Source organism: Rhinatrema bivittatum, chromosome 1, assembly GCF_901001135.1.
Source record: "Rhinatrema bivittatum chromosome 1, aRhiBiv1.1, whole genome shotgun sequence".
Lineage (NCBI taxonomy): Eukaryota > Metazoa > Chordata > Amphibia > Gymnophiona > Rhinatrematidae > Rhinatrema > Rhinatrema bivittatum.
In genome coordinates this window covers 684210100-684234034 of record NC_042615.1, presented here as the reverse complement: position 1 = coordinate 684234034, position 23935 = coordinate 684210100, and the positions used below count along the sequence as shown (strand labels likewise).

Here is a 23935-nt window from a genome sequence, read left to right as displayed (position 1 = left end):
ATTCTATACCCTAGGGTTTTGACCATTGTGCTTCCTGCCTTACTATCTCTCACTTTTAGTACTGCTTTGCTCCTCTTTTAGTGCCTCGGCTGTTCATACCACTCTTTTTGCTGGTTTGCTCTGCACCTATGTTTTGTGGTTTTAACGCCAGTGTTCCTGCTGCTCCATGTCCCTCTTGGTGTCTTTGAGTGTTTCTGCCTCTGCCTCCAGCAGTCTTCAAAATTGTTTGCAGCTATGTTCAGCAAACAGCAGGTGGACATCCCGGCCCATTGCTTCAGTGACTGTGCCATTGACTTGATTTCCGGCAAGGTCCCACCTAGAGACAGGGTATACTCGCTCTCTGCCCCTAAAACAGAGGCTATGACCAAATATATTAAAGAAAATTTCGACAGATCCTTCATTCGCCCCTCCTTGTCACCTGCCAGTGCTATATTCTTTTTTGTAGAAAAGAAGGACGGGTCGTTACGTCCCTGTATAAATTATCATGGTCTTAACTCCATTACGAAGAAGAACCACTATCCTCTTCTCTTGATCTCCAAGCTCTTTGATCGCCTTTGGGGAACGCAGATATTTACCAAGTTGGACATTTGGGGGGCTTACAACCTGAATGGAAGACCACCTTTAACACCCCTTCTGCACACTGGGGTAGATTTTCAGAGCCCTGCTCGCCTAAATCCGCCCAAAACCGGGCGGATTTAGGCGAGCAGGGCCCTGCGCGCCGGGAAGCCTATTTTACATAGGCCTCCCGGCGCGCGCAGAGCCCCGGGACTCGCGTAAGTCCCGGGGTTCTCGGAGGGGGGCGTGTCGGGGGGCGGGCCCGGTCGTCGCGGCGTTCCGGGGGCGTGTCGGCAGCGTTTTGGGGGCGGGTACGGGGCGTGGCTACGGCCCGGGGGCGTGGCCGCGCCCTCCGTACCCGCCCCCAGGTCGCGGCCCGGCGCGCAGCAGGCCCGCTGGCGCGCGGGGATTTACGTCTCCCTCCGGGAGCGTAAATCCCCGACAAAGGTAAGGGGGGGGGTGTAGACAGGGCCGGGCGGGTGGGTTAGGTAGGGGAAGGGAGGGGAAGGTGAGGGGAGGGCAAAGGAAAGTTCCCTCCAAGGCCGCTCCGATTTCGGAGCGGCCTTGGAGGGAACGGGGGGAGGCAGCGCGGCTCGGCGCGCGCAGGCTATACAAAATCGATAGCCTTGCGCGCGCCGATCCAGGATTTTAGTGGATACGCGCGGCTCCGCGCGTATCTACTAAAATCCAGCGTACTTTTGCTTGAGTCTGATGCGCAAGCAAAAGTAGGCTGATCGCGCTTCTTTTAAAATCTACCCCACTATGAATACCTGGTGATGCCCTTCGGGTAGTGCACCCCCCCCCCCCCCCCCCCGCAGATTTCCAATTTATGGTCAACAAGATCTTCTGGGTCCTTCTCTACTTCCATGTTGTAGTTTGCTTGGATGATATCCTAATCTTCTCTAAGTTTTTGACTGAGCATCGACATCATGTGAAACAGGCCCTCCAGAGACTCCGTGAGCACCACCTCTAGGCCAAGATAGAGATGTCTACCTTTGAACAGGAAGAACTTCTCTTCTTGGGATATATTATCTCTTGCCAAAGCCTAGGTATGAACCCAGACAAGTTAAAGGCCATACTGAAGTGGCCTCAGCCCGTGGGCCTCAATGCGCCGCAGCATTTCCTGGGGTTTGCAAATTATTATATGCAATTTATTCATGATTACTTTTCCTTGGTGGCTCCGCTCATAGCCCTAACCAAGAAAGGCTCAGATTCCAAAAACTGGACCACAGATGCTATCCAAGCTTTTGAGTGTCTCAAACTGGAGTTCACCCTTGATCTGTATCTATACCACCCAAATACATCCAAGCCATTCATAAGTATTACATTCATTATAAAATTATTTAAAAATAAAGTTGCTTGCCAACTAGATAAAATTCTTGTAATGATTTATAATAAGCTATATACTAATACATCTGGATCATGAATATACTTGAAAATATTCATCAAAGCCAAAATAAATAAGAAAACCATCCTCATAAAACCATAAAAAATACAGAAAACTATATACTAACCATTTGCATGTTAATATGTATTTCTCAATGCAGATGATAAACCATTTCAACAAATATTTCAATAACATGTAGAAAAAGACTAATATGTATATAGGGATCCCAAAAGAAAAGTGGAATGGAAGGTGATAATTATGACTGGATAAATTCAAATAAAGTGGCAAAAGTCTTAAGAAAAAGTTTACAATATGACAAAAATCATTAATCAGCCTATAAAAAAGCAAGTTTGCTTACCGTAAATGGTGTTTTCCATATATAGCAGGATGAATTAGCCATGCTATCTGGGAACATCCTTCCGGGACAGCTGGGCAGAGCTTGACAAAAATGATAGAGCTTTGCTCCGTGTGCGGCTGCGCATCCTTTCCCACGCAGAACCATCTTCTCCTCAGTCTATTCCAAAGCATGTTTGCGAAGCATGAAGTGGAGACTATCCGGGGAGGTAGGCAGGTCAGCATGGCTAATTCAACCTGCTATCTATGGAAAACATCTTGTGGGAACATGGTGCAGTTCCCATGGATGAGTAAGATGTGCAGCGCCCAACCTGGTCCAGAGTAGCAGACAGTCTCTTTACTTGGTCCCTAATTGGAGTATGGATCTGCCCATCACGCATCTGCAGCGGCTTGCTGGTCAAGACAGTAATGGGAAGTGAAAATATGGAGCGAGGACCACGTAGCGACTTTGCAAATGTCCATTATTGAAACCTCACTTAGCTGAGCTACTGATGCTGCCATTGCTCTCACTTGATGGGCCTTTGGTGAACTGGTCAGGGACTCTGAGCTTTTGTTGTAACAGAACTGAATGCACTGTGAAATCCAAGTCGAGAGAGTCCTCTTGGAGACTGGCAGACCTGGGGCATTCAGGTTGAAGGAAACAAATAGTTGTGAGGTTCTAGATTCAGAGTGCGTTCTACGCCTATAATAGGCCAAAGCTCACTTGCAGTCCAGTGTGTAGAGCTGCCTCTCACACTTGTTTCTGTGCGGCTTCAGAAAGAAGGTCGGCAGGGTAATGTTTTAGTTGATGTAGAAAGCCAAAACTACCTTGGATAAGAATGAGGGGTGTTTCCATAAAGTCACCTTGCGTGATGAAATACAAGGTATGGCGAATAGTGAACCAGAGTCTGCAATTCGCTGACTCTTCTTGCAGAGGTCAAGGTGACCAAAAACAGAACTTTCCAAGATAGATATCTCATATGATTACTTTCCAAAGGTTCGAAGGGTGGAAGCATCAGCTGTTCCAGAACTAGGTTGAGATCCCACGGAACAGGTGGTTTGTGAAGCGGTGGTCGCAGTCGTAGATTGACCTTCATGAAGCAGGAGACTAGTCGATGGTTGGACACCGGTAGGCCATTGTAGGGATGATGGTAGGCTGCGATGGCACTGACCTGAACCCTTACCGAAGCAGTCACCATTCCCGCCTGATAAAGAGAATGAAGGTACTCCAAAAGGAGTTCCAGTGAGCAGGAGAAGGGGTCTATGCCCTTGTCGTCGCACCAAGCGGAGTATCTGAGCCACTTGCCTTGATATTTTCGTCTGATAGAAGGTTTTCTGGATGACACCAGCACCTCTTGGATCTCCAAAGGCAAGAGCAGGTGACTTAATACCATCCTTTCAACCTCCAAGCTGAGAGGTGCAGCGAGGAGTGCATGGGGTGAAGCAGGGTGCCCCTGTCCTGAGACAACAGATCTGCCCTGTGGTCGAGGGGAATAGGTGGTTCAATGACGAGACGCACAAGATAGGTGTACCACGGTTGTCTGGGCCAAGCCGGAGCAATCAGGATGAGGTCGGCCATGTCCACTATACATTTCTGTATTGTTCTCAAGATGAGCGGGATCGGGGGGTAAGATAAAGAAGCCCTCCCATCCATGATATGAGAAACGTGTTTTGCGCGAGTCCTCTCTGGCTGGGGTAGACCGAGCAGAACGTCTGCACCTTCCTGTTGTGCTATGTAGCAAAAAGATCTATGTGCGGAAGGCCCTAAGCCTGGAAGAGAGTCTCCGCCACATCCTGGTGAAGCTCCCACTCATGTGGATGGAAGATCCTGCTTAACTTGTCCGCTCTGGAGTTCTCCACCTCGGGTAGGTAGGTTGCATGAAAGATGATGGAGTGCTCCTCTGCCCGTTCTAGGATGCGCACCGCTTCCCTGCACAACATCCAAGAATCAGACCCTCCTTCCTTGTTTATGTAGAACATTGCAACCTGATTGTCTGTGTGGACCATGACAGTTCTCTCTCGTAGGAACTCCTCAAGCATGCGAACGGCATTTCTGATCACTCAGAGCTCTAGGAGGTTTATCTCTTGGAGGCTTTCCCAGCGGGACCAGAGTCCTTATGTTCGTATGTGATCCAAATGGACTCCCCACCCCTTGCTTGAGGCATCTGTGGTGAGGATTAACTGATGAGTCGAGGGGCGAAGCAGGGCCATGACAGAGAGAGCTGTGGAGCATAACTACCAGACCAGGTCCGCTGTCATGCTTCGGGTTAGATGTACTCGCCAGGACAGCAGATGTGAGACCTATGTCCATTGAGATTTGAACCCTCATGGCAGATGCCGAATGTGCAAATGAGTACGTGACACCACATATATGGCTGCTGCCATGTGGCCCAGGATGGTCAAGAGGTGGCGGGCCGAGTTATGAGTAGAGTCTCTCAGCTGTATGGCCAGGGTGCTCAGTGTTTGGGCCCTGCCTGCCAGAAGGAAAACTCTGCCCTGAGTTGTACTTATGTGGGCCCCAATAAACTGCAGGCTCTGCGTTGGTTGGAGACTGGACTTCTCGTAATTGATAATCAAGCCAAGCCCCTCCAGACACTAGATTGTAGTCTGTAGGCTGTTCTGAAGGATGGAAGGTCGTCGTGCCACTTGCAACCAGTCGTCGTGCCACTAGCAACCAGTCGTCGAGGTATGGGAACAACTGGATTTCTTGCTTTCTGAGGTTGGCCACTGCTACCGCTAAGTATCTGGTGAAGACTCTCAGGGCAGACGAGAGACCAAAGGGGAGCACCTTGTACTGGAAGAGGTGTTTGTTGACCTGAAAGCACAGGTATTGCCAGGAGGAACGGGGCATAGGAATGTGAAAGTACGCATCCTTAAGGTCTAGTGAACACATCCAATCGTAGGGCTGTAGGAAGGGAAGGATGGACTTGAGAGATGTCATCTTGAACTTCTCCTTCTTTGGGAATTTGTTAAGAACTCTTAAGTCCAAGATTGGGCAGAGTCCTCCCGATTTCTTGAGGATGAGTAAATATTGGGAGTAGAATCCCTGGTCCGGCTGCGAGCTGGGGACCCACTGGATCGAATGCTGCTGGAGAAGTATGGAGACCTCCTGCTGAAGCCAGCGATGGTTTCCTGAGGTGGACCGATATGGACTCACTCAGTGGGGAAGAGTCGATGTGTTCTTGAAGTGCAGGGAATAGCCCTCTCTGACAATACTGAGTATCCAACAATCGGAGGTGATTGCTTCCCAAGAGGGGTAGAAACGGGAAATCCTCCCTCCTACATGTAGCGTTAAAAGCAGCCCAGGTGCTCTTAAAAGCCCTGCTGGTCTTTGTGTTATTGTTATTCGGGGGTAAGTGCTGTTGCCTTTAGCTTCTATGCCTGCCATGATTCTGTTGTGGCTGCGGTGGCTGAGACCAGGTCTGACAGTAAGGCAGTGGACAGTACGTGGAATACGACCTATATGGTTGTCTTTGGAAGTAGACCTTTCTGTTTGCTGGGTAATACTTTTTAGTCACAGTTTGCTCCGTGGGGAACACCAGCAACAACACAATGTTTTATTCCTTTAATTGGGCCACAGTCTCACGAAGCTTGTCCCCGAAAAGGTTGTGCGGGAGACAGGGAAGGTCAGCCAATTTCTCATGGATGTCCTCTCGATTGGTGCTGACCTGAAGCCATGCCATTCATTGAGTGGCTATGGCTCCTGCTGTGGTATGAGCAGATATATCAAAGGCCTCGTAAATTGTGCGCACCAAATGCCTTAGAACCTCTTCTAGGTTGTGGAATTGTTGTGGCGGGGCTTCCTCCAGAGAAGCAGCAGCAAAGAGCTTAAGTGACTGAAGACATTCATAAAGATATCAGGTGATATAAACTTGGTGTTGCTGGATTTTGGCATTCAGCAACCCCGCCTGGAACACTCATCTGCCAAAGTCATCCAGGTATTTACAGTTGTCTCCTGGAGGGGTGTTCGAATGTAGGCGTAATTTTTTAGCCCTCTTCATGGCCGATTCGACCACTACGGATGCATGTGATGCGTATGGTAGCTGGACTATGCTATGAAATGGAGATTGCCACATCTGGAACTTGAGTTCCATTTTCCGAGATGCCTCTTGACCCAAGCCTTCGTCATGACCGCATCCAGCATCACGTGTGAAGGCAAGGCGGTTGGCTCGGCTGGTGCTTCAATGATCTTTAGTATCCCTAAAACTTCAGCCCAAGGATCTGGCACCTTTTGTGTTTCAATGTTGAGTAAGGAGCCCACCTTCCCCACAAATTTTGAATAGGAGAGGTCCTCCGGAGGGGAGACTGGTTCAGGTTGCTCCTCCAGTGGGTCAGTTAGGTACCCCATTGAGGAACCTGGTGATGTAGGGGGTAAGAGGGAGTGAGAGGGAGTGTCCCAGAGCCGGGCTGCTAGTTCAGGGGTCAGGACTGATGTCCTCTTGCGGAGGCAAAGGAGGTCTGCCCTGGGGGGAGTCCTCACATGGAATAGGGTGGAACTTGCTGCTCCCCTGATGCTCCACGGAGGAGAGGAATTGGGTCAGGATCTTAGAAAGTTGTGACATCACCAGAGAAGCCAAGGTCCCTCAACCAGGACAAGGTGACGAGACCCCTGCCGGTGGATTCCTTGTTGGTGGTGCTGCCAGGAGGATGTCTGAGTCAGGGACTTGGGGCCGGGTCTTCACCCATTCTGTTGAAACAGACCCCTTGTGCCACTTTTGGAAGGGCTCCTGCAAATGTCCCGCTGATCTCTTCTGCCTGGAGACTGACGACAAATCACAGAAAACACGATCCGAGGAGCAAGAGGAGCCCATGGATCCACAGTCAGATGCCAGCTCATTGTCCAAGAAAACGAGATCATCTAAGTCAGGGATGATGGCCCTATGAGGCTCCCCAGCTGGGGCTGGATCCTAGGAGGACTTTGGATCTGTCATCTGTAGGTGCTTTTTGCGTCAAGCTGCACGACACAGCATAGGCCTGCATTGGTGTTCGTGCCAATGGGCCATCCCGAGTCAATCCCAGTGTTTTTCGGCGATGGTGCATCGGTGCATTGAGCGCCAAATCCTCCTTGTGCTTCAATTTCGACACATGCATCAACAGCGCTTCACACGCATGGTGCTTCACGGTGAGTGGTATGATGGCACGGTGCAACGCATCGGACGGCTGCATCGGGGCTTCGACTCCAGACGATGCAGAGTGCCTTGGTGGATGCATCGGTACATCACCCGACGCTTTCCATGCCTGGATGGTCTGGGGGTGCTGAGAAGTGGAGGGCTGGCCCACCTGGCCCCGCTTTTTATCCGGTGATCCCACAGAGGAGGCCCTTTTGGACTTCTTAGGGCAGTCCAGATAGGGTCCTGGAGAGGAGTGAGCCGACAGGCGCTCCAAGCTGAGGCCATAAGACCCCCGAGTTACTTTATCGTAGTCGGGCAATCTTGGTGGCACGTTGGCGCTGGGCCTGGGGGGACATATGGCTGCAGTCCCGACATGCTGCCTGATTGTGGTCTGAGCCAAGGCACAAATAACAGTAGTTCTGCCTGTCGGTAGCAAACATTATCTTGTTGCACTGGCAGAATTTAAAGCCAGGCGGTCTCGGTGGCATGTTTTGGTTCCTTTTTTTTTTTTTTTATCGAATACGGTACTCTCTGAGGACAGAAAAGCTCCGCGTGCAGCCAGCGCTGAAAGAACAGACTGAGGAGAAAATGGCGCCGCGTGGGAAAGGATGAGCAGCCGCACACAGAGCAAAGCTCTGTCAACTTTGTCAAGCTCCACCTAGCCGTCCCAGAGGGACATTCCCAGACAGCATGGCTAATTCAGCCTGCTTATCTGCGGGAAAAAGTCTGAAAATTCAATAGACAAATTAAGGTAATTCAGAGTAACTGTGTGTAAATTATATATCCACTCTTGTTCATTTTTAAGTAGCAAGAGATCTCACTTTTCATTGTGTCACATTAAATTGAAGAGCTCAATCTCCAAGAACTTCAATTCTGTAAATAAATGGGAATATTTAGCACAATGTTCAACAAATGATGCATCTATTTTCCTAGTGTTAATAGACAATTTATGTTAGTACATATAAACTCTGATTGGACATGTTGATCTATAATGTTTTAACCGAGGGATTATACATTTTGGAAAATGGCCAAATAATAAGATACAACACCTAAAACGTATTACAATTTGAAATAACATTTTGCATTAAAACAAAGCCATTCAGAGTAACATAAGATTTACCATTATTTATTTATTTATTTATTTGAAACTTTTATATACCGAGGTTTAGCGCATGCCTTCACCCCGGTTTACATTGAAACGAAACAATGATACATAGAACAAGTAGTGAAACAAAAGTATATGCATATAACAGGTCATGGAGCAGGTTGTAACAGGAAATAACTAAAATAGTTTAAGCCAAATAACGAAAATGAATATAGATGGAGCAATTATCACACGGAAAACGACCACTTAATCAATTTTATGTGATTCTACTCAATGATTGTGTACAAGATGGAAGCGCTGAATGGACTCGACAATAACGCCAATTATATCCTCATATAAAACAAAATGGGGGGACTCCAGAAAAACTTCATGGAATTGTAAATCAAGCCAGTGATGAAGATGACCTTCTTTACGATATTAGCATTGTCACAGAGCACAAGCTGTCTATGGCTGGCTGGAGGACAGAATACAGCTGGGGACTCCAGTTTTCTCTCTTGCACAACTTTATTCTTCATATAACAAACAGAATTTAAACTGCTTACCTTGCAATACGTCAGCAAAACGCTTTCAGTAGGTCAGTTTTGTTATAAGGATCTGCCTTCTCCTTCTCCCCAGGGCCTGTCTTGTTTTACCAGCTTCTACTGGCATCTTGACCCCTCTGGGCTGGATTCCCAGGAACTCCATTTTCTCACCAGTTCTAGCGGGCCACTTTTCCCCAACCAGGTCTGGCTTCTTCTCCATCTGCTGGACCTCTGGGCTCCAGACCTCTACCACCACCTCAGTATTAACCTCTTGTTCTGGCTTTATCCCCTTGGGTTCCTGGGTCCCACCACCCTCAATGAATTGGATAGCCATACTAGAAGAGTTCTGCTCTTCTATTCGCAACAGTGCGTAGGACTCCTGTTCTTCTGGATTTTGCTCTAATATCTGTTCCAGCAGAGTGGTCTCTGGACTCTCTCCATAGTAGGTCCAAGCTCCATGGGCATTCTTTTCTTTCTTGTTTACGATTGTTGTTGATGGGGAAGTGAGTTTTGCTTAGCCTCAGCTGCTTGCACTTCCCATACACTGCTGGCACTATGTCCAAGCTGGGGAATATCCCTATGGGCCCCAGGCCTTTTGGAACTCTCCAGACTGAAGTTGACCCCTTTGGCTTCTCCAACGTGGCCGGGCTGGACTCCCTTTCAAGCCCTTTGGTACTTCCCGCCCCACTGGGCAGTCTGCGTTGCCCTCCCCAGGCTCTTTTCAGTATTTGAGCACACTACAGGGCCTTCCTCAGGAACTCAAGCCTCCCTGCAGCACCCCACTTAGGCTTTTCCCTGCTGCCTTCCTCCACTTTCATGCCCTCCAGGGTTTCTGGGGCACGTTGTCCCAGTTCGCTCACTAGCGAACTTGGCGACTTACTTTAGGTCCATCTCCCATTGTGTCACCTCTGTGGCTATCTCCTGAAGTGTCGTCTAACTGCTGCCACTTAAATCTGCCTTTCTTTCTCTGTGTATCCATGGCCTCTGAGAGTGGTTTTGCTGTCCCTACTGACTTGACTGGCCTTTCCATCTGCCAGATCTCCAGTTTCTGGTTCTCCCTTTCAGGTGGCTCTGGGAGCTGGAGAACTTCTGGGACATCATACTTCAGTACTGTGCACCTCTCCAAAGCCCTCCAGCTCCTCTTCCTTCTCTTCCCCAGGAAATAAACCCTTGCATGCATCTCTCCAGGGATAGGCAAATAAAAAAAACCTGCTGGCCTCTCCCACCCTTACTCACTGCTTGACTCCTGATTATACAGGTGGGGACAGCCCCCTTGGACCAATGCTGGGTGTGTATTTGTGAGTGATAGGCCCCAGGAAAAGAAAACCTCTACAGAGTTTTTATTCTCTCTGCACACTTTACACCAATGTTTCTCTGTGCGCTGCTTAGAGCAAACACTTTCTTAAAATATCTCTCTTCCTTCAGTGTGCTTTTGCACTAGTGTCTCTCTGTGCAGTGCTTAGAGAAAACATTTTTTCAAAAAATTCTCTCTTCCTTCTGTGAAGCAGAGTTCCTGCCAGTGCAAACACTGTTTACAATGCTGCCAGTGCAGACACTTTCTACAAACTCTTCTTTTTTCAGACACTTCTAGGAGGCTTGGACTTCTGCCTGTGCAGTAACTTAGTGCAGAAAATCCCCAATCTCACACCATATGTCATAGAGCATGAGCGGTCTATGGCTAGCTGGAGGACAGAATTCAGTCTGGACTCCAGTTTTCTCTCTTGCGCAACTTTATTCTTCATATAACAAACAGAATTTAAACTGCTTTCTATGTAGTACGCCAGCAAAACACTTTCAGTAGGTCAGTTATTTTATAAGGAGCTGCCTCCTCCTTCTCCCCTGGGCCTGTCTTGTTCTCCTCCGAGTCTACACTTTATTCCTGCTCAGAGGAGGGGCCCTGTACCCAGAATGCCCTGCCTTAAGGTGGACCGGGCTGAGACTGCTAGAACCGGTCTATTAGGGTGTTTTGAGGGCACTCTGTCACGAGCATGAGTCAAAAAGGAACTGTGCAAGCAATCCTAGACTCATTGGTCTTCTTTTTTTGTTGTAATAATACATTTTGTTTAGAAAATCAAGCTATTTTCAAGGTCATATTTGTGCACATTGATGAATATCCCCATTTTAAACAATATGAGGACATGACTTTTTCTTGATTTAAATTCTGAATCTATGGACTGCAAGTGACATAATCACAAGAATTGTCCAACGCTAAATTTTGTCTAAGAAAGCCTGGATAGCAACTGTCAAATCTCTACTCCATTTTACGAACAGATTTTTGAAAGATGGAAAAAACTGATTTGAAAAAAATCTGAACTTGCTGAAAATCTGAGGTTATCATCATATCTCTTTAGCCCAAGTATTTTTTAATAATATCTAATGCATTATCTTGTAGGATCTTTGTGTTAAGTGCTTCGATGTGCAATGTCACCAAAACAAATAGTTTTGCTTTCATTATTGTGGAAAATTCTGTAAGTTAAAATTAACCACAGGAGTTTGCAAAACAGCACAGCGAACGATTATTGCCTCCATAATGTACTCATTATGGTGCTGAACCTCTCTTAGAGCGCTTTTGCAGTTGGGCAAGTAACAAGTTTTAGTAGATAAATAAATTACAGGAAATCTAATAAACTCATAAAAGAAGACATGAAATGTTCAGCCAATCCATGCATTTTATGAACTTTTTTGTGCAAAATGCATCCCTGAAGCAAGCTATTCTCATTATATTTTCTTTTTCTTTTTTTTTTTTGTCATGTATGTATTTATATATAGACAATCATTGAGTGAAACCACATCAAACAGATTAAGTGGTCATTTTCTGTTTGGTAATTGTACCATTTTATGAGTGTTAAATCTTTTGTTATCCTGAATGGCTTTGTTGTAATTCAAACATTTGTTTAAAATTTACATTCCGACTTTTCCAGCCATTATAGGTAGAAACCAGATTATGATACAATTAATGCAAAGCAATTCATAAAAACAAAACAAAAAAAAGATAATTAAATTAAAGACACATAAAAATATAAAATACAGGAAAACATCCTAATTTATAATTACATCATCATTCTCACACACACATATTTAGTAAAATTAAGCATTTGTAACTTTACAACCAGATCCTCCACCTGAGATTTACTAACCATCCTAACTCAAGCTATCTTCAATGAGAACAAGACCCATTTGAAAATCAGAAGAAACTACAAGACGCTGCCGACTCCTCCCGCAGCAGGAAACCGCTGAACGCCGCCAGCTGTTCCATCCACCCGGGCCCCTTAGGCGTGCATGAATCCGTCAAGCCTCTTAAAAGGACTGCGGCAGGAAAGTCCCCGTGGCCTGTGCTGATGACATCATCTCATCGCCCTTTATAAGGGCAGCTCCCCTGAAGCACTTTGCCTCAGCAACAGGTCCAACTACCTTGTGTAATGCATTTTGCTACTCTGCCTGTTCCAGTCCTCATCTACCCAGCTTGTTCCAGTCTTCGTCAGCCCAGCTTGTTCCAGTTCTTGCCTGCCCAGCTTGTCCCTGCCACGACTTCAGTCTGTCTCTGCCTATCCGCCCTTCTTCCTTCCTCGGCCAGATACCTGGTTTGTCCTTCACCTGGACTCTGGATATGCCTACTCGCTGCCTGCCTTTGACTCTTGCCTGGACCCTTGACTTGCCTGATTACCACCTACCCATGACCCTAGCCCGGCCTTGGATTACATCTTTAGTCTACAGCAGAGACCTCACCTAAGTCCTGCTGGCCCAGGCACCCAAAGGTTCAACCAGAGGGGAAAGTGGGCTGGTAAAGGTGTGAGCTCCTCACCAGTCTGCTCCACCTGGGTCCACCTGCTGACGGTGAGAACCTGCAGGGCTCCTCCTTGCAGGCAGAACCAATCTCACCTCAGCCCAAGGGTCCACAGACACAACAGATGCTGAGGCCATGGACTCGGTGAACTTGACCTCCCTCCAAGCCATCCCTGGTATAGCCCACAAGCTGTAGAACTAATAGAGTGCCTTGAAGTTTCTGGCCACAGCTATAGACCATCTCACCACTCAATTGGATGCCTTGACTATGCCTGCTGCACCGCCTCCACCCACACTGGTGCCACCACCTCCTTCAGCACCTAGACGGCCAATCCCTCAGCTGCCAACTCCATCCCGGTATGCTGGGGATCCCATAAAGTGTCAGGGATTCCTCAACCAGTTCAGAATGCTACTTTAAGCTACAGGCTACACTGTTCCCTGACAACCAATATTCTGTCACTCTTGGATGGCACAGCACTGGCCTGGGCCTTTCCCCTCTGGGAAAGAGGGGATCCGGTTCTGCTTGACCTCCAGCGGTTCATGGAACAATTTCACTTTGTCTTCAAGGAGCCAGGTTGTGCAGCTGCAATGGCCTCTGATCTACTTCATCTTCACCAGGGTTCCCGAACATCGGGCGAGAATGTTGTGGAATATAGGACGTTGGCCTCAGAACTGAACTAGCAAGAGAACAGTCTGGTCACCATTTTTCTGGAAGGCCTCTCTGGGAAAATTAAGGATGAACTCACCACCTGGGAGCTCCCCGCATCCCTGGAGGCCCTCAATGCCATAACTGGCAAGACTGATCAATGCTTGCAACTAAGAGTCCGAGAGACTCGTCTGGCATGAAGAAGAGTTTCCTTGGCACCCAGCGCCTGCTCTAGCTTGCGGCTACCACACATTTGGTCTCTCCTCCCCCTCCCAAGGAACTGAAGCAGCTAGGCTGCTGCCGCCTAGCACCCAAAGAAAGGCTCTGACATAGGCAACAGGGCCTTTGTCTCTACTGTGTGGCCCAATGTCCCAAGAGGTCGGGAAACTTAAATGCTCCCCAACTCTTCTTACCGGCCACTCTGGAACTGGGCTCCACACAATTCTCCATCCAGGATTTTGTGGACTCCAACTTCAGGGGAAACTTTATTTTGCAGAACCTGGTTAATCAGCTCCAAATATCCACTGTCCAGACGACTCCTCCGCTAGTAATTTCGTCTATCTATGGGGATCCGCTCCCAAGCCAGGTCACCCAGGCCACGGTGCTTCTGACCTTACACACTGGCCTCTTACACTTAGAGAAAATCAACTTCTAAGTGATCTCCAAGTCGTTAATGCCATCATACTGGGTCTGCCATGACTCCAACAACATCAACCTCACTTTAATTGGTCCACCTTGGAACTCATCCTCTAGGACCACTGATGAACAGACTCCTGCTTGGTATTCATCGTATCTTCTTGCCCGGTGACCATGGTTTCCACATTCCCAGGGGTTCCTCCTCAATATGTGGACTACAAAGATGTCTTTTCAAAGAAAAGTACCAAGACCTTGCCTCCACATCGCACGTATGACTGCAGCATAGAGCTCATTCCTGCAGCTACACCCCCGCAGGGCCAGATTTACCCCCATCTCCTCCAGAGACCCATGCCATGTCGGCCTACATCTAAGAGCATCTGGCCTGTGGATTCATTCAGTCCTCCTCTTCTCCAGTGGGAACTGATTTCTTCTTTGTCACAAAGAAGGACGGATCTCTCAGGTCATGCATAGACGATCAGGGCTTGACTGCTATTACCAAGAAAGATTATTACTCTCTGCCTTTAATAACCAAAGTCTTTGGTCGCCTTCAGGGAGCTAAGATATTCTTCAAACTGGACCACAGGGATGCTTACAACCTCATCTGCATTAAGGCTAGTGATGAATGGAAGACCACTTTTAACACCCGCAATGGGGATTACGAGTATTTGGTCATGCCCTTTGGGCTTTGCAGACCCCAGCAGTCTTCCAGAAATTGGTCAACGAGATCTTTCGCAACCTACTATATACTTGCATGGCCATATATCTGGATGACATATTGATTTTCTCCCAGACCTTGAACTCCCATTGTAGAGAGGTTCGCACCATCCTGCAGCGCCTTCAGGAGAATAACTTCGACGCCAAACTGGAGAAATATCTCTTTGAGCAAGAGGAACTCCCATTCCTTGGGTACATAGTCTCATGAGACAGATTAGGTGTCATAATCAAAAAAGCAAACAGAATGTTAGTAATTATTAGGAAGGGAATGGCAAATAAAATGATGGATATCATAATGCCTCTGTATCGCTCCATGGTGAAACCGTATCTTGAATACTGTGTGCAATTCTGGTCGCCGCATCTCAAAAAAAGATATAGTTGCACTGCAGAAAGTACAGAGAAGGGTGACCAAAATGATAAGGGGCATGGAACAGCTGCCCTATGAGGAAAGGCTAAGGAAGTTAAGGCTGTTCAGTTTGGAGAAGAGACGACTGAGAGGGGATATGATAGAGGTCTACAAAATCATGAAAGGACTTGACCAAGTTAATGTAAATTGGTTATTTACTCTCTCAGACTAGGGGCACTCCATGAAGTTAGCAAATAGCTAATTTAAAACCGAAGAAAATTATTTTTCCCTCAGAGCATAGTTAAGCTCTGGAATTGATTGCCAGAGGATGTGTTTACAGGAGTTAATATAACTGGTTTAAAAAAGGTTTAGATAAGTTCCTAGAGGAAAAATCCATAAACTGCTATTAATTAATAAGCAACAGTAGCCTGAGATTTATTTAATGTTTGGGTACTTGCCAGGTACTTGTGACTTGGACTGGCCACTGTTGGAAACAGGATACTGGGCTTGTTGGACCCTTGGTCTGACCCTGTATGGCATATCTTATGTTCTTATGTTATGTTCTTATGTTCTAATCAGTAAAAGTAAAAGTCATCATGGACTGGCCTCACCCAGTAGGGCTCCAAGCCTTACCAAGGTTCCTGAGGTTTGCTAATTATTACCGTCAGTTTATCCCTGATTAATCTACCTTGGCGGCCCTCCCTTACCTCTCTCACCCACTTGGGCACCAATATCAAGGACTGGCCACCAGAGGCCACTGTGGCCTTCCAGAAGCTAAAGGATGCCTTCCCTACCCAGACCCCCACATGGCCCTTCATTTTGGAGGTAGATGCCTCTACCCTAGGGGTAGGGGCTGTCCTCAGCCAACACAGTTCTGAAGGTACCCTTCATCTGTGTTTCTTCTTCTCCAAGAAGTTTCCCCCAGCCAAATGCAACTAAGGTATTGGAGACCGAGAGCTCTTAGCAGTCAAACTGGCCCTAGAAGAATGGCATCTTCTCAAGAGGGTTCAACATCAAATCACCATAATACACAGACCACAAGAACCTCGAATACCTACATCTAGCTCAATAACTCAACCCCAGACAGGCCCACTGCCACTGATCTCTCTTCTTTGCCTGCTTTGATTTTGAGTTGCGATACCACTCCACACTCAAAAACCAATGAGCAGATGCCCTCTCCCAAGTCTTTCAGACCGAGGATGTCCCAGAAACTCCAAGACACATCGTTGATCCCGCCAAGGTAGTCCTGGCCACAGCAGTATCCGACCCTCCAGGGAAGACAGTAGTACCATCCAGATTGCACAAGAAAGTGTTAAAATGGGCCCATGACTCCCATGTAGCAGGACAACCTGGACGGGCACAGACTTTCAAATTGCCTCTACAGCACTATTGGTGGCCCCAAATAAAACAAGATGTTAAAGCCTATATCGACTCATGCCCCACCTATGCACAGCAAAAAGCATTGCATAGCCCACCCTGGGGGCTGTTACAACCATTGCCAGCCCTCAGAGAACCCTGGACCCACGGACTTTATTGTGGACCTTCCCATCTCTAATGGCACCACCATGATATGGATGGAAATCAATCGCTTCTCTAAGATGGTGCACTTTGTCCCATTTCCCAGCCTTCCTTCTGCAACAGAACAGAACTGGCAAATCTCTTCACTCTGCACATTTTCCACCTGCATGGCTTACCGAAACACATCCTGTTGGACAGGATTTACTGTCGGTACTGGCGATCCTTCTGAAGAAATTTGGCATCATTGCCTATCACCCACAGGGCAATGAACAAGTGGAACATTTTAATCAGAAACTTAAAACATTCCTTTGCTCCTATGTGAACAAGCACCAGGATAACTGGTCCGCCCTCTTGCCCTGGGCCAAATTCTCTCATAACAACCAAAATCATGCAGCTACTGGCTCTTCTCCCTTCCAACTTGTTTATGGGAAACAACCTCACCTACCGTTGCCCCTGTCTCAGTCCTTCAACTTTCGGCACAAGAACTAAATGACCTGTGGGATCAAACCAATCATCTAATTGAAAAGGCCACCATGCAAGCCATAAAACTGCTGACACTCAGAGGAGGCCAGCTCCTCAATTCAAGATGAGGGATAAAGTCTGGCTAAGCACCATACATTTACGCCTGCCACTTCTCTCATTACAATTAGCACCACGCTTCATTGGACCATTCCCAGTGTTACGACAAATTGGTCCTGTCACATACCAGCTGAGACTACCATCTACTTTAAAAATTCACATCTCTCATGTTTCACTGCTCAAACCATTAGTACTTTCCTGGCCTTCCTGAACGCCGCCTGAGCCCCCAGATGTTGCTACTGAAGGACCTAGTATATGAAATCCAAGAGATCCTGCCGAAGAGGCAAAACAATTGAGTATCTGATCTCCTGGAAGGACTATGGCCCAGAAGAAAACTCATGGGAGCCATCATCCAACATACTGGACCCAAATCTCCTGATGGACTTCCACCAATGGTACTCAAAGAAACCCAAACCCAAAGCCTCAGGGAGGGGGCTTAAGAGGGCAATTACTGTTAAGTTTAACAGCTCACAGGGACAGCCCACTAACTGTTGCTCTTACCTGCGTGGCCAGCACGCTTCAGCTAGCCGCTGTCCCCAGTGCAGCATGTCGCCGCCAACTTCTCTCACAGCAGGAAGCCACTGAATGCCACCAGCTCCTGCATCCACCCATGCCCCTTAAGCATGCGTGCGCTCAACGTAGAGTCTCTTAAAATGACTGCAGAGGGAAAGCCTCCATGATCCCTGCTGATGACATTATCTCATCACTCTATGTAAGGGCAGCTCCCCTGATGCACTTTGCCTCAGCAACAGGGCCAGTTACCGTGCATAGTGTGAGTTGCTACTCTGCCTGTTCCAGTCCTCGCCTGCCCAGCTTGTTCCAGTCTTCGTCTGCCCAACTTGTCTCTGCCTCATCTCCCAGTCTGTTCTGCCCATCCGCCCCTCTTCCTTCCTTCCATGGTTTGACCCTCGCCTGGACTTTGGATATGCCTACTCGCTGTCTGCCTTTGACTCTTGCCCAGACCTTCAACACATCTGTTTGCCACCTGCCCCCAACTCTAGCTCAGCCTTGGATTACATCTTCAGTCTACAACAGAGACCCTTGCCTAAGTCCTGCCAGCATCGTCATCCAAAGGCTGAGCCCGAGGGGAACGTTGACTGGTAAAGGTGAAGCTCCTGACCGGTCTCTGCTCCACCTGCTGACAGTGAGAACTTGCAGGGCTCTTTCTTGCAAGTAGAGCCAATCTCACCTCAGCCCAAGCCAGACACTTCACCAACATAACCAATGGAATAGTATTATTCCACTATGCAAAACACCAATGGCCTGCTTTATAAAATATTTTTCTCTATTGGTCGCAACACGGAAGAAAACTCTTCACCAGTCTTTTCCAAAAGGATGTGACTTGTCTTTCAATCATTTTTACAGAGCAATTGCTTAAAAAGTCACACTCTGCTTTCTAGTAAAATAAAAATGTTTAGCTGCAGGTTTAAAATATACCCAATGGGCGATAAGTGAATTTTAGGTACAAAACATCAGCTTCATAATTGTGTAACCTTCAGTGGTAATGATATCAAACCTCTTTCAGTGTTTGAAACATTAAACAGCATAACACTACAGAGGCATGCGGTCTGTTCTAAATCTAGGGCGATTTATTAAATAATGTGTAAAATCGCTATATCATTAAGTCACATAATGGATGGTAGACAAGCGCTTTAACAAATTCCAAAGCTACAGTTTATGTTCCAATACCACACGCCATAACCTTGCTCCTATTTTGTCCTATATGGAGTCTCAGTGAAATGCCATGCAGCATGTACGTAACTGTACTTAAAAAGATATGACGACTACGGTAAAATGGCAGAACAATACTAAACTGCATGAATAAAAACAAATGAAACATGCTTCAATGCATTGGGTGTGAGGTGGGGGGAATACATTACAGATACATAGCTATAGATTTATATGATGTTCCGGAGTAGACTTTTTAACTCAAGCTGGAGAATGAATAACATCAACTGTTGATCCTTTCTTATGCCTCCTTGCTGTGGAACGCAGCCAGCGATCTCTTTAACCTCACTCGGTGCTGGTGCACGACCCCCGGGATGCGCTCAGCTCAGCTGTAGAAAGACCCGCACCAGCAGACGGGGCAAGTCCCCGCGATCTGTCGCTGTCAGTGCGAGGCAGTTCCCTCCGCTACGCGGTGCCCTCCAAGCTCTTGCGTCAGTGTGGCGGCGGCTTCTACTACCGCTGCTTCATCGTGCATGGCAAGAACCGAACAAACGGAGTGCCCAAGGCTGCCAGAGGCAGACCGCAGGCTCCCCGCCGCCGCTACAGTAAACACCGCAGCTTACAGACGGGAGGAGCGCCCAGACAGTAGCACGGAGGGGGAAGGAGGGGGGGCAACTAGAGTTCAAAGACTCACCCAAACCATCACAAAGACCTGGAAGCGAGACTGCGACGGCGGGCGCTCTTCTTCGTCTCGCAAGGCCCTCCTTCTCGCCCTCTCTTTTTCCCTGCGGCAGACGCAGGATGTTCTCACCGTCGCGACCCCGAGATGGCTGAACAAAAGGAACCTGCGGCCGCGGTTCCCCGCCAGCGCCGCTACCATTGGACGGGAGTCGGGAGGGGCGGAGCCAAGGCGTAGAAGTACAGTATTCCCCTCCGGCAGTCACCATGGTAACAGTGTCCAGGCGAGCAACTGTGGCCGGGACTAGAATGGTAATTGCACACGCCGGCTCTTTTACTGTAGCTGTCAAAAAAAAAAAATCTGATCACATTCCCAGTGCATACACATTCTCTCATATCAACTGCACATAGAAAATATATATGAAGAAGTCATAGAGAAATAATCGAGCTTTGATAGAATGGCAGACCAGGTTTTCAAAATCTTTTTTGATTTTTGTTTTCTTTTTTCTTGGTTAGGTGTATACTTTACCGGGAAAAGAGGAGTTTTGGTCGGAAATGAGGAGCTGTTAAGTTACATGTCTATATTTTCTGCTTTACCCTCACCTCCAAGTTAATAGCCTCCTTTAAAGGCTGTTAAACCGAGTCTTCTATTTTTTATCATTTAGTTCTGTTGCCATGGATGACAAGACCTTATTACTAAAAAAAAAAAAAAAAAAAAAGCAAAATGCATGGTAGCAAATTTAATCAAATCAATGCTTTGATTAAAAAGACAAGTTATTATGAAATAAAATGAAAAATTGGGTGATCTTTTACAGGTAGCTTTAAAAGTGACAGCATTAGCTCTTAAAAATATAAAAGATAAGCATAATTATCTCTTTGTGCTTTCAGACCCATGATAGCCTGTTTCAGCTTCACTCGTTGCTGTTCTTAACAAGAGGGAGATGTCTATGAGGCCAAAAGAAAAATGGTTTTCCCCCTTTTCCTATACCACTACCTTCTGTACCCTAGACATTTCAATGCATTCATTTGGGTTAGGGACACACATCTGTGACTCCCTTCAGAACTCAAGTAATTCCTGAAACCATCCATAATAGTATAAATGAGGAACATTGCAAAAACTGTCCTGGGTAAGAAGAGAAGTCATAGGAGCAGGCAGTGGCTGGAATACATCCTTGCAGTATGAACAGCAATAACAATCAAACTGTCCTTCACTGTGTTACTGTGCATTACTGTGTGCCACTGTGCAGAAACATCTGACCTCCTCCTCCTCAAGGACTAGCAGCATAGACCTAGTGGCAGTGCTGCACCCTGCAGTAGATCTGGGTTTGACTCCCAGACCTGACTTCTCATCTGGCCAACAGGAGATGGGGATAGTGTAGATGTAACATTAACAACCCCCAGGAGAAAGTAATCCCAGTTATTCCACAACAGTAACATTTACAGATAGTATTCAGGGTACTCGTATAGTGGGAGCTGCAATCTGTGGACCTCTAGGAAAGAATGTCATTGTGATGATTGGGCTATAGAGGGCACAGGGTGAGAGAATTAAAATGTAGCCCTAATTAGGGAAGTGTGTTTCCCAGGCCTATCAAATAAAGCCCAGCTCTGTCCTGCGATCTATATTTTTAAAAACTGATAAATCCCCCCCCCCCCCCCCCCCCCCCGGTCAGAACCCATGGATAAGGAATTGTATTAGGTACCCTAGAAAATCTTACAGCCTCCTCCCACCCACCCCCCCACCCCCCGACACACACACACAATCCCACACCCTTTATAGACACAAGCAATTAAATTATGCATTTATAACAAATTGAAATTGTACATGAAAAAGAACATTCAAGGTCTGGATAAGTTCCTAGAGGATAAATCCATAAACTGCTATGAAAGTAATTAATAAACAATAGTAGCTTGTGATCTGTCTAATGTTTGGGTACTTGCCAGGTACTTGTGACCTGGATTGGCCACTGTTGGAAACAGAATACTGGGCTTGAGGGACCCTTGGTCTGACTCAGAATGGCATTTCTTTTTGTTTTTACAGAAACTTTTTTATTGAGAAGACATGCAACTCATAAGCAGAACATTATCATACAAAATAAAAGGCGGAAGCCAGAGACAGAGAATAGGCAATACAGAAATGAAAACAACAACCATGTCCCTTCCCATTGCCCTGCCATAATAGACCGCATGTAAATCTCTGTTTTGTAATGAAAAAGCTCACTCAACCCCAGGTTTACTAAACAGTCTCCTGACTGTCCAGCCATGCATACCTCCATCCAACTCTTCCAACCCAAACAACCCAATCCCCTCAGTCATCCATACCTTATCCCCCCCCATCCCTGGGAGACCAACGAGCCTTCGCCCAGCACCCAAGCATATAGTATTAAGAGATAAGATGGGAGCTGCAGACACGCAGTGCAGTCCCCAAAGTGCCCTTCCTCCCAACCTATTGGGGCATATATATATACATTGAAGGCCAGAGCTCAGTAGCAGCACTGACTATAACCAGTTCACCCGATAGCCGGTCGCCAGTAGGCTAGTTTGTATGTCTGCAGGTAAGAGATCGTAACATTTGGACCAGCTTTCACAGTAATGCTTATCAGATTTCCTGCCGCTCCTTACACTGTCCATCCACTCCATTTGCATGATAGTTGCTAGCCGTCGATGCCAGGCTGTTACTTGAGGTAATGCAAGAGGATCAATCCAGATTGACAAGATCTCCCGGTAGGCTAAGAGAGTGGCAAGTCTTCCAAAACGGTCATGGGAGGCGGGACATGGTATCAAGATCTCTTTCAGACCTGACATAAGAAGTCTGCCAGACTTCAGGAGCTGACGGCTGATGCATTTCCCAATGAATTCCAATACTATAGACCAGAAGGTCGCAAGGTGTGAGCAAGCAAAAAGCCAATGAATCATAGTCTAGGGCTCTTGCGCACATTTGATACAAAGCGGCGATGACAAATGGCCCATTTTTTAATCGACGTACATCGTCGCAGATGGTGTGGTGCAAGATCCGGAATGTGACAGTGCAGAGTCTTAAAACAGAGTTGTAAGTAGGATTTTGTAATCAGCTCCGTCCATACTTCCGACCAGTAAATAGTAAGATCACCTATGGGATCCGCTGTAGCAAATTGCTTACTCAAGGCGCTCCAGCCCTTTATAGAGTTGCGAGAGTATGTGGTGTCTAATATGTATTGGGCAAAAGAAGATTCTCGTTGAAACACGTTCCGTGTCCTGTGAAATGAGTGGAGATAATGTCGTACTTGCAAATATGCAAAAAATTGTTTGGGTGGTATTAGTATGGCATTTCTTATGTTCTTATATTCTTACAGTCTTCTGAGGCAAAATTATAAATGACAACATGGAACATGCCAACCGGAAAAGTCTGCAAAAATACTTGGAGCTCCTATGGAATTAGACTTTTTGTAATGCGTATTGGATGTCAGCTTAGCCCTCAGAAAGCCATGAACAAACAGAATTACCATTACAATATAGTAATCCTCCCATACTAAAACAACCCTAACAACCTTAACTATGAAAAGGAAATACCTCACATATTACACCAGGCCCTAGAACACCAATAAAAGCTCTTAATAGAAACCAGGCTGCTATAAATCCCTACACAGAAATTGCATACTAGCAAAATACCTCACCTTGGTCACATATGCAGAACACAGAGAGATCCTGACCAAATACAGAATAAAGAGATCATAAAGTAATAACAGAAATGTGCTGAGAGGAACTAAACTGGAACCCACAACAAGCCAGCCTCTATATACAGAGCAACAATGAAAAAATAGAAACATTATCATTCTTCATAAAACATTAAATAAAATCAAGAAATATAAAACATTAATTATAATTGTAAAGTCATATTCATAAAAAGAATATTTCAAACCAGCTAATGAATAGAATATCTAAAATTTCCCAAACATCAAAAAAATATTTAAAAAATCTGATGAATAAAAAATCCAATTAAAAAATGTTCTATTCCCCCCCCCCCCAAAAAAAATTATATTTCAAAAGAGCAGAATCATCAAATTACACATAATAATTACAACTAATAAGAATTTAAAAATCTGCTCTCCATACCTGGGATCTGATTTCCAGTCACCCTGAGATTGTCGTGGACTAGGGGATGTAGGGCCGCACAAATGTTATCTTCTCTGTCACACACATGCACAATAACATATTCATTCTCTCACACACTCCCTTTCTCTAACATACACAGGCTGCCTCTTCCTCATCCTCACAGATACATTAAAAGGCTGATAAAATAAAATATGCAGGAAAACAGACACTCAGTGTTGAGTGCCTACTTTGCTAACGCACATCCAGCTACCTCTCCTGGGCACTCA

At 46.5% G+C, this 23935-nt stretch overlaps 1 protein-coding gene across 1 annotated transcript in view; it reads right to left on the bottom strand.

Moving 5' to 3' along the window:
* TNPO1 (transportin 1) overlaps positions 1–19724 on the bottom strand; it is a 685264-nt gene extending 665540 nt beyond the window's left edge. Inside the window, 1 exon segment of the mRNA XM_029574697.1 lies at positions 19597–19724. Coding sequence (XP_029430557.1) covers positions 19597–19605 — 9 coding nt within the window. The 5' untranslated portion in view covers positions 19606–19724.
* Between the last annotated feature and the right edge of the window lie 4211 nt (positions 19725–23935).